Source organism: Myotis lucifugus, unplaced genomic scaffold (assembly GCF_000147115.1).
Source record: "Myotis lucifugus unplaced genomic scaffold, Myoluc2.0 scaffold_181, whole genome shotgun sequence".
Lineage (NCBI taxonomy): Eukaryota > Metazoa > Chordata > Mammalia > Chiroptera > Vespertilionidae > Myotis > Myotis lucifugus.
The window spans coordinates 754,820-765,443 of record NW_005871229.1 but is presented as its reverse complement, the minus strand read 5'-3'; the positions used below and the strand labels follow the sequence as shown (position 1 = coordinate 765,443).

The window sequence follows — 10,624 nt, the reverse complement described above, 5'->3', positions numbered from 1 at the left end:
TCCCCTACTCGACACGCCTGTCATACGTCCTTGTTTCCTCTGCTTCAATCTTCTGCCACCGAAACCCAGAACATGCTCTCGAAGGGATAAACCTCCGCTGCACACCATTGATCCATTCCCCCCCACATCCAAATTTTTCTTATAAATAAGCCTTTATATACTTAAATCTGCCAAGCCTGGCGAGAGGGGGGGGGGGGGCGGGCACCGGGGGGGTTGGAGCGGAGGGGATGGCAGGCCTACTCCGTAGGCTGTTTCTGCAGAAGCCTGGCAAGCAGCCTGGCCCCACAGGCTCCAGGGCCCCACTATTCTGCTTTTACCAGCAGCAAGGGAGCCGAATGGGCCCTCGAGTGCAAGCTTCCATTACTCGGCACCAGGCCGACAACAGAGGGCAGTAGGAACTGCTGATCTCCCCCCTCGTCCCTCCCCTCCTGGACCGTCACCAGCCCCACAACCCAGAGAGCCCGGCCCCACACGCCACACCCTCATTCCTGCCGCTCGGGGACTCGCTCACTCTCACCTCTCCGGCGACCGGCCTGCTCGGGACACAGTCCCCGGCCCTTGGGACAAACTCCTGAGAAAGCAGTGGCTGCACTACTGGCATTTCCTAGTGGCAGGCGCAGTGTGGGACTGCACTCCTGGTCTCAGTTAACCCTCCTATCACCCCACGAAGTGGGATTCTGATGCTTCCTTTGCAGACGGGAAACCAGCTTCGGGAGGTGGTGGGGCTCGTCCCCGATCACCAAGCCAGTAAGTGACAGGCGGTCTGACTCCTCAGAAGCCCCAAAACCTGGCCTGCGAGAGGCGCTGTGACCACTAGCTGATGCCATGTTTAAACGGTACCGCTTCCTGCAGGACGGGCCCAGCTCTCAGGGCTGCCAGGCGGATCCCTCCTTGTGGCCCCGTCCTCAACCCCACCCCGGCTCAGAGAAAGAGCGAGGGAAGCAAGGCCCTCCGGCTGGGCCGGCTCTGTGGGCCCACACCTCCTCCCGCTGCCTGCCGGGTCTCCTTCCCCCAAGGCCAGCCACACCTACCCTGGCTCCTACCCAGTGGTTCAGAGGGAATCCCAGGCCCCGCAGCCCAGGACAGGTCCCCTGACGTCCGAGGAAGGTCAGCTCCTGCACTCCTCCCACTCCAGGTCCTTTGGAAGGATCTGGCTTCCTGTCTCTAGCAAACCGGAACTAGAACAAGTCAGTGTGTGTCTAGGTAACAGCAGAAAAGGAACCGCGTCCAGGCCAATCCCAGTGGCCGCTCCGCAGCCCCACCTGCTGCGCCGGCTTCATGCAGAGTCCCCACTTCCTCTGGGCCCAATCCAGCAAGGGTGGGGTTTCTCCTTCATCATGGAGAAAGCCCAGAGGGCTCCCCGGAGCAGGCAACAAGTGCAACCCCGAGGGTAACAGGAGCAGCTGCTGTGCTTGAACACCCACCACGTGCCAGGAGCTTCAGCTGCGTCACCTCCGCACAATGACACTAGTTCAGGTGGTAAACTGAGGCTGAGGCAGAGGCACAACCTCACACAGCCAAAGCCAGCTGAAGGGGCCAGCTGGGATATGAACTTGGGTTTCTTGGGCCCCAAACACTCAATAGAAGACAGATGGTTAACCTTCCCTGTCAAACCACTGCCCTCTGCATCAAACACCCCTCCTTGGCACTCATGATCTGACTCTAAGTCTGGCTTACTGGTTTATGGACTGGATTCTGGTTTACGATGTCAATGGGCTCTTTCAACAGATACATCAGTTGGCCGGAAGGCGCAGTCCCCGAGTACAGAGACACAAGATCTTAGGCTCTGGAGTCGAGCCAGAGCTGAGTTCAAGCCCCAGCTGCCCTCTCCATTGTCCATGGCCACACAGCAAAACCACTTAGCCTCCCTGAGCCCCAGTGTCCTCAGCCAGCTGGGGGTGTACACGGGATAGATAGATGCCATCGTACACATGGGTAGCTGCAAACATCAGATCTTAGTGGCTTTGTGAAATTCAGAAAAAGATCTTCCTCGAAGGCGCTCAGGGTGTGATGCTAAGCACTGGCCTCTCCTAAGTCTTCCATGGGCAGAATCTGGGCAGGACATGAAAGGAAGCTAAAGCAGTAAAGTAACATTCCAAGTGAAACACTGGATGTCAGGGAGAAAGAACAGACATCGTTTTCCAAACGCCTGATGAGGGAACCCCGGCGAGGACACGCAGTCACAGCGTCTGTGGTGCACTTCCCCCTCTCCTCCCTCCGTCTCTGTTCAGGGACTAGACGGGGCTTGGTGTCGCCGCCCCCCAAACCTCCACAAACACCTCAGGGAAGAGCCAGGACTCTGAGCAGCCCTGGAGGACACGCTGGCCCCGGCGGTGGGTTCCTATGGGCACAGTGGTTAGAGGCCAAAGTTCCCTTGTAAGTTCCCTGACTCCTCCCTGCTGGAGTAAACAGAGTGGCCCGCGAGGACTGCACGGAGGCGTTCACCTGCAGGCAGTGCCCAGAGGGAAGGGTCCCCAGTTTGCAGCTACATCTACCGCCTGGCACCCACCTCTACGCACCCTGGGGGGGGCTCAGAGATCCCTCCTACTCACACCCCAAAGAAGGTGCCAGAGAAAATGGGGCTGACCGGGCAAAGAAGCAGGAACGGAAGCAGTCAGGGCGCGCTCGTGCAGGATCAGGCAGGCCTCCGACTTCCTCCGCTCTCCCCAGGCCTGAGACCCTCCCAACAAGGCAGCCCCGGGGCATGGGCTTCCCAGCCCCTTTCGGGGGAACCACCCTAGATCCTGAGCGCTTCTCGCCTCTCGAGCCCAGCTGAGCTCCAACGCGTGTGTGGAGGGAGAGGTTCTCTCCAAACCAGGGCCCCGAGGGGAGGGCGCGGAGTGCCAACTCTCCAGCCCAGCGAAGGCCACTCGGCTAGGCTCTGGCGACGAAGGGTGCAGACCTTCCCACTCCCCGCCAGAGGGCGCTACCGGCCCACCGGCTCCCCGCTGCCGGGAGTAACCACGGGTAACCTCGCGCGATCAGGGATTCGGGCCGGGAAGGCCCGGGAGCCCCGCCGCGGATGCACAAGGTAGATTTCAATGCCGGGAAGCCGGGCTGAGGTGGAGGAACAGGGTGCCCAGCCTCGGCCGTGCCATTTGCAGGTGCGACCCCAGAGTGACCACTCCCGGGTGCCACGCCCTCCGCAGACGGACCACGCGCAGGTGCCGGACCCATCCCGAGGCCGTGCCCGGGCCCAAGCCATGCGCAGAGCCGCCGCGGCTTCGCCAAGAGGCCACCTGGGCAGGCGGCTGGGTGCAGGGAGCTCTGAACCAGGCCGCACCCCAGCCCCAGCCACGAGCCACGGAGCGTCATCTGATCTGACCCGAGGGCCGCTGAGGACCTGCTGGGAGCGGCCGGATCTGCAGCCCCGAGGGGGTTAAGTAAGACTCAAGCGCCTGGGGCTGCTGCCCCTGGAGGGAGGGGACCCACGGGCTGGTCTGCCCGCATTCCGGGGCTAACCAGCCTAGGGGTGCAGAGCAGAGGAGGGAGCCCCAGAACCCCTCATCCTCCCAAGGTAGGGGCGCCCCCAGACTGGCTCTGGAGACTCAGGCTGACCTACTGACACATGGCACCCAGCAAGTTTCCACCTTTAACCCCAACTAGTGCATAAAACCAGTCCGGGCTCTTTCTCAAGAGCTTCTTCCTCCGACCCGGGCCCCAGCCACTCCTCAGTAGCGATAAGACTATCGAGGCCTAGAGCTGAACAGACACCAAGAGGGTGAGATAAACGCGGGGAGTGGTGGGGCGGGGAGGACTCAGCCGTTCCCTCCTCCCAGGCTCTAAGCCACTAGCTGTTGGAGCTTGCACCGGGGAGGGGGTTTCTGAGTCACACCGACCGCTTAGTGGCTGAGCTGCCCAGCCAGGCTGCTTAGCTGTTCTTGGGCCTTGGTTTTCTTGTCTGTCAGATGGGAATTCCACCCCTTAACTCAGAGGAATAAGGATTACAAGAGAAAATGGAGATACAGTGCTTGCTTAGCACCGTCCTGGAACAGAGCACACACTCAGGACTTGGGAGCTGCAAAGCAGCCCGGAGCTCCCTGCCAGAGAGGTGGTTAACCCTGGAGGGGCAAAGGCTGCTGCGCGGATCCTGGGTCAGTAGTTAGGGGCACCATTCTGGGGAAACCAAAGTCACCCTGGAGAAGCCTCCCAACAGGCCTCCAGGATGGAACAGGTGAATGTGGGGCGCCATCGGGTACCAGAGCCCACACTGCCACACCTGCCCCAGTGCTGGGCCCCTCCACACTTCTCCGCTCGGCAGCCCCAGGCAGAACTAGAAGAGACAGGGGCCATCAGGAAGACACCACCTCACAGGCTAGGAGAGGCCCACAGGACAAGACACACCAACACTCGGTCATGGGCCAGTTTAAGTCAGCGCTCAGCACCCGGGGGGGTGGGCAGTTCCTAGGAGCTGACAGCGGAGGGAAGGAGCAGCAACAGCGCCCTGAGAGCTGCCGCACAGGCAGAGGGGCTGCCAGCGCACAAGGGCCCTCCCAGCGGCCAGGGCCAGCTGTACGTCCTGCTTTTTAATACGAGACCGGACTCAGAGGCGGCATCAGCTCAGCACGTCCCTTCCCCACAGGTCCTGGAGAGGCCCAGCCTTATGGCCTACCTTGTGGGCCCCAGGAGGTTAGGGTCCCCCTGCTGAACACCTCCTGAGCTCAGGGACAGCACAGTGAGCAGGCTGGGCCTTCCGAGGGAAGGAGCTATGTAAACAGCAGGCCCAGCGCCTGCGGATGGCCTCCTCTCAGCCCCTTCCTGAAACTCTTCCAGATTAGGAAGGAGAGCAGAACAAAAGGGCAGGTCTCCCCTCCCCCACCCTGAGCACACAGCGGTGAGAGCAGAGGTAACCCAATCCGCAGCGGTGGGGTACTTTTGCTCAGTGAGTAACTCCCCAGGAATGGGGAGCTGGTATATTTATCCCGATAACTGTCCTGGGAGGGAAAGACGGATCTGTGACCGGTAGGGCCAATCCACAATTAGGCCAGATCTGCTCTCCCCCACCCAGCCCGGACCCAGGGCCTGGACACTGACTAGGAACTCAATCTGCTGGAGGGGCCTGCCCTGCCAATCTGTCTCCCCGCCAAGAATTCAGCTCTAGAGAGCAGGGGCCTTGTCTTGCTCCATGCCACATCCCCAGCAGCTGGAGTGAATGGCGGGCTGACAGGGACCGTGAGGAGAAGACGGGAAGGAGCAATGAGCTGGCAAACAGCCAGTGCGAGCCACAGCCAGGAGGTCCCGCCTGCTGGGTGCCTGTCAACAGGTCGCACCACCCTCTGGGTCCTCTTCATCTGTAAAATGGGCAGAACCCGTGTGTCCCCACGGCTGGTAGCAAGTTCTGGGGAGGAGATCATATAATTCCGGGTGACATTTACAGGGGTGGGCAACAGTAGGTTTACAGCTGTAATACAATAATTAATCAAGAATAAACTCTGTGTTTCCTATACTCACAACTATAAACCTACTTTTGCCAACCCCTGGAGACAGCACCTTTGAGCTCTTCTGAGTTTGTCTATATCCAAGACATCGCTGCCCCAGACAGAAACTGCTCTCCCCGGGGCTGAGTAAGAACCGATCAATACTGTCGTGTCATCTAATATTTAATAACCAGGCCTGGAGGGTATGAAGACTCAGCCACCACTCTCCGTGGCTGACTCATGCCTCACTCACCAGGAACTGCCATTCTACTCTCACCGCCCGGAGGAAGTGTGGGCTGGGGTGACACACCGGAAACAGGGGAAGGTGTCTTCCAATCTGCTGCCAGGAGAGGTGGGGTGGCCACGGGAGGTGCTGCCATTGCTGAGGAGCCCTTCCCGGCAGGGCTGCCGCGAGGTGGGTGTGCCAGCAAGCTGGGTTTCTTTATTGGGTGCCTGGCTCATGCCCAAGGTCACAGAGCACAAGTAACCAGAGGCTCAGAGAATAAAGGCAGAAAGGCAACGCCAGAGGTCACCCTGCGCGCCAGGCACCCACCCAGGGCCCCCACTGATCAGCTTCCCAATCTGAGGGGGTCCCAGGAGGGTCAGCAGCAGCAGGTGGAGGAGCCCCCCCACCCCACAGCATGGGAGCAGGTCCAGGCTGGCAGGAGCACAGTCTCTTTTCTGTTGTAAATAACTCATCTCTGGTCCAAGACCAGCGGGCCCCACACTCCCCCAGAGGTCCCAGAACAACCATGAACACATTTCATTGGTCAGATTTCATCTACCTCTTCAGGTCACCCAGAGACTCCAGACTTTAAGGTCAAGTCTAGGGCGCATCTCCAGGCCCGTCCCACAGTTCCTTCAAAGGGTAAAGTGCGGCTTTACATACAAAAAGATGACAGCCTAGAACCCAGAAGGCTCAGATGACAGCCTAGAACCCAGAAGGCTCAGATGACAGCCTAGAACCCAGAAGGCTCAGATGACAGCCTAGAACCCAGAAGGCTCAGATGACAGCCTAGAACCCAGAAGGCTCAGATGACAGCCTAGAACCCAGAAGGCTCAGATGACAGCCTAGAACCCAGAAGGCTCAAGTGCTGGACATTCAGCTCTGGCAAACCCGTCCAGCCCAGTCCTGCGACCTGGGCCCCTCTGGGCAAGTCCGTCTGCTGCCGAGCAACAGGGGCTCCTTGGCCTCTCACCCCGCTCATCACCAGCAGAGGTCGGAGGGGCTCCGAAGGGAGTCATCCTCCCTGCAGAGACTGGAAAAGAGAGTTCAGAAGTGTGTCTGTTCCAGGAATGAGCTGAAGCCTTGCACCATGTTTATCGACTTCACAGCACTCGTTACCCCTCTCAGTCAGGCTCTGACCGATGAGCACAGCCCAAGGTGCTTCCCGGTCTCAGGCAGCCCGTCCCTGCCTTGGCTCTGTCTTGCCTGCCTCTCCCGGTTCGCCTATAGAACCTAACAGCCGCCACATTTCACTGGTCACCAAGTCGCATCAGTTCTTCCTCCATCGGGCTTCTCCCCATTACTTTCCTCCCTTTCTTTTCGTAACAGACAGGCGACCGCTTGGACCTGCATCAGAACCCACACTCGGATCCTGTAAGCAGACACCAGCAGTTTGAACGTCTTGGAAGCCCATCTGTTTTGCGTGGATCCACACATCACTCTCGCCTCTCCCTCTGGGCTGCAGGCCCTCTGTGGACAGGGACCCGGCCCCTCGCTGGATCCCCAGCACTAACACCTTGGAGACCGCGTTACTCAGACACCTCACAGAGCACACAACGAGCAATCGATGAAAAAGTGTTCGCAAGCCACCGTGAAGGCTGGGAGACGCCTGTGCCCTCCCACTGTGACACGGGAGCCTCTGGGTAAATAATTCCCGGCGCTGATGGCGCTGACGTTCCTCTCCTGTAAGGACAGGAGCAGGAGGAAGTGGAGCCAGGGACAGAGGCCAAAACTCTTGGGAGCTGTGACAGGCCTGTCACTAACTCGGGCCTCCTTGCTGAGCACACCCCTGGCCTCGCCCCTCCTGCCTCGGGTTCATGCCAAGTCCTTCTCAGAGAACATCACTGAGTCCAGAGGCCTCCAACTCCAGCAAGGACAGAGGCAGGAGAGAGAATGTCAGCTCCAGTGTCCCCCCCCCCCTCACCCCAGCACTCCTGCCCTTACCCCACACCCTCACCCCTCACCCCAGTGCCCCAGCCCTCACCACAGCGCTCCTGCCCTCACCACAGCGCCCCAGCCCTCACCACAGCGCTCATGCCTGTCACCACTGCCTGAGAGCCCTGTGGCTTTGAACCTGGAATGAGAACAATAGGAGGAGCTGCCCAAGCTCCAGGAAGGCTCTCAGCCTCTGCGGCTGCCGCCGCCCGTGGAGCAAGCCCAGGAGGAAGCAGCCTCTGCTCCTGCCACGGAGGCTCGGCCCAGCAGCGCTACAAAGGGAGCCAGAGCCAGGGCTGCAGCACAGAGAGCTCAGACCAGGGACGGGGAGAGGAGGGAAGTCATCCTTCCGAGCATCTACAGGACAGGACCCTGGTGGCACCCCCATTTTACAGAGAAGAACGAGGCTCACGGATGCCCGATGAGTGCGCTCTGCAGGCAGGCGGAGTCCGCACAGGACCGCTCTGCCTGGCTGAGCCCATCCGCTCCTTCCATGACACCCCACAGGGAGGCTGTCAGCCATCCTCATTCTGCCTGCCACCACTCTCCAGCTTTCAAAGCACCCATCCCCGGAGTCCCTAGAGCAATCCAAAAAGCCTGGCCACTGGGTGCCTTCCCACCACTGCCCGGAGCCCTTGGTCTCATCTCCCTCCTCTCTTCTTCACCCTCGGCCTGAGGCAAGGTCCTGACCGCTCGGAGCCCCTGCTGGTGGCACCGGAGCTCCCTGTTCTGGGCTAACTCGCTGATGTACAGGTCGATTTGCAGGAGTGCTTCCTTCCTGTGCCCTATGGCCAGCGGCCTCATCTGAGCAGCATGATGCAAGGTGGGGCTGCCCCAGACACTGACCTTCACCCCCTCTTACTGCCAGGCAGCTTTCTTATGTGGACGGGGCAGGGGCCTGGGCATGGAGAGACCAGTGGCTCCTTGGCCCTCAGAAACGGGCAGAGGCGACAGGTGGTCAGGGCTCCTCTGAAAGCACCAAGCAGCCACCTGCGGGCGGGACAGAGCCTCGAGCCTGAGGAGCAGTCGGCCGTGAGGCATCACCGCCCGTCCTTGGCCAAAGTCATAAAGTATTGGCAGCTGCAACTCGTTTGCTTTTCATTTTAGAAAATGGACTGAAGCAAGTTCAAGAGTAGCCAGGCCCACCGGCCCAGCCACAAGGGCTCCCCTGTGCTTCCTCGTGTGAGAGAAGGAGCGCGAGTGAACAGGCCCAGGTGTGCCAGGAAGAGGGATGGCGGCAGACGAGCCTTATCCGCCACGAGGCCATCGGGAGGGTATGTCACTGTGGGTCACAAGTTGGACAGTCAGGAGCTCTGAGAAGGAAAGGCAGGCGGGAGGCCAGAGCCAGAGCCAGCTGCCCTCTCCCCCCACAGCTGACCCTCAGTGACACTTTCGCTTCCCTAGACACATCTACACCACCAGCCCCGGGCTTCTCGGCCCCACAAGTTCTGGAAACCACCTGCTCAGCTCTGGGTAAGACGAAGTTCTCCTGGGGCCACGACTGACTCAGCACCTCCTGAGAAAGGGGTGGTCCAAGAGGGGCTGGTCATATGCACGGGAGCCCCAAGCCTTCTCCCAGGCCCTCCCGAGCTCCCCTCATTCCCCACGCCACCCACGCTGCAGGCTCGTCCCCAGGCCGCAGGCTGACTGACCGAGGCCCTGGTGGGATGGTATCACTGATCTACAAAGGAGGGTGCCTATAGCCACTGTCCTGATGACACAAATTTCTCTCGAAGCCCAGACCTTGCCAACTCTCCCCATGGGAAACCGGCCTCTTGCTGGCAGGGAGGGAGCAGATGGAGGCCGCAGTCCTCATGGCCTTGGCTAACCAGAATCACACGAGGAAACCACAAAAGAAAAAAAGGAGGAAAGACGGACTTTCCTGAAACAAAAAGGATCCAGAGAGACCCGGGCTGCCAGTCGGTCTCGCCAGCAGGGCTCACATGGAGGGCATCGCAGTGCAGGAGGACACGGTGGGCACAGAACAAAAGACCCTGTAGTCTCCCTACAAGAAGCCCACCAAGCCCAGAGCTGAGGCAGAGCCAAGCAGGTGGCCAGCCTCACGGGAGAACCTCGCCAGCACCCTGTGCCCTGGGGCTCCCGCGGCAGAGGGTCCCCAGGCTCCAGGCGCGGCTGGCCTCCCTCCACCACGGCCGGGTGGTTACACCAGGAGACGGAGGGGCGGGGGAGGGGCCCACCTCAGTCCTGATTTGGATTTTCCTGGAGGAGACACTGGAGCTCGGAATTCACCCGAGCAGAGCCAGGGCAGATGGCAAGAGCAGGTCCCGGCCTGACGCCAAAAATGTCACAGGGAGTCCCCAGTGCACACACACAGAATACCCCCAAATCGGTTAGGACGGTAGGTTTTGAACAGTGGGGACTCCCTTCTAACAGAAGCAATGCTCAGAGGGGGTCCGGGTGACTTCCCCTGGCCCCTGGGTTCTGCAGCGCCTGCATGGAATGCCTTCTCGCTCTGAGGGGCCGAGGAGGGCCACGGGGGCAGGCGCAGGCCAGCAAAAGTCAGGAGCATGGCTCGAGCCGGTTTGGCTCAGTGGATGGAGCATCAGCCTGCGGACTAAAGGGTCCCAGGTTCGATTCTGGCCAAGGGCACATGCCCAGGTTGTGGCTCAATTCCCCCATTAGGGGGCGTGCAGGAGGCAGCAATCAATGATGCTCTCTCATTGTTGATGTTTCTCTCCCTCCCTCTCCCTTCCTCTCTGAAATCAATAAAAATAAAAAAGGTCAGGAGCATGGACCCCATCCCTCTGCACTCAGTGCCTGCTCTGTGCCCGGCAACAGACAGGACCAGAAATCCTGTGTTTCTGTCCCCAAACAGCTACACGGAAATCAGGGAGCCTGTGGTTACCTCGGCAACCTCTGATCTGAACAAAACTGCCTGTTGGAGCTGCTGCCTCTCCCCCTGCCTATCTCTACACCAGACAGGAAGTGGTCACCAAAGAAGTCAGCCGGGGCCACCGGCTCCTGCCCTCTCTGACACCACTTTTCTCCTTTGTAAAAGTGGAAGTCTCTGTCCCTGTCCACCCCT

The 10,624-nt window shown here is 60.0% G+C and overlaps 2 protein-coding genes across 7 annotated transcripts in view; one reads left to right on the top strand and one right to left on the bottom strand.

Moving 5' to 3' along the window:
* PXN (paxillin) overlaps positions 1 to 10,624 on the bottom strand; it is a 45,572-nt gene that overhangs the window by 12,555 nt on the left and 22,393 nt on the right. Inside the window, exon 1 of one of the 6 annotated variants that reach the window (XM_023760425.1) lies at positions 3,559 to 3,576. The exons of 1 other annotated variant lie outside the window; for it this stretch is intronic. The gene's annotated coding sequence lies outside the window, so the exon portion shown is untranslated. Of the gene's footprint in view, positions 1 to 317; positions 336 to 1,677; positions 1,701 to 2,587; positions 2,607 to 3,558; positions 3,577 to 10,624 lie in introns of those variants that run through there. 4 more of the 6 variants (XM_023760421.1, XM_023760422.1, XM_023760426.1 and 1 more) reach the window with 4 other exon arrangements.
* On the top strand, positions 4,357 to 10,231 carry LOC106698448. The gene is made up of 4 exons (XM_023760413.1): positions 4,357 to 4,512; positions 6,973 to 7,286; positions 8,983 to 9,051; positions 9,315 to 10,231. Exons 1-4 carry the CDS (start codon positions 4,357 to 4,359, stop codon positions 9,931 to 9,933), a joined length of 1,158 nt encoding a protein of 385 aa, XP_023616181.1. The 3' UTR covers positions 9,934 to 10,231.

What these genes read in the sequence shown, in the direction of transcription:
- LOC106698448 (XM_023760413.1), top strand. Translation starts at nt 4,357, where the DNA reads ATGGGCCAGTTTAAGTCAGCGCTCAGCACCCGGGGGGGTGGGCAGTTC. An exon ending in CCCAGCGGCCAGGGCCAGCT is followed by an intron (nt 4,513 to 6,972) that starts GTACGTCCTGCT and finishes TTTTCGTAACAG; the next exon opens with ACAGGCGACCGCTTGGACCT. An exon ending in AACCACCTGCTCAGCTCTGG is followed by an intron (nt 9,052 to 9,314) that starts GTAAGACGAAGT and finishes TTTCTCTCGAAG; the next exon opens with CCCAGACCTTGCCAACTCTC.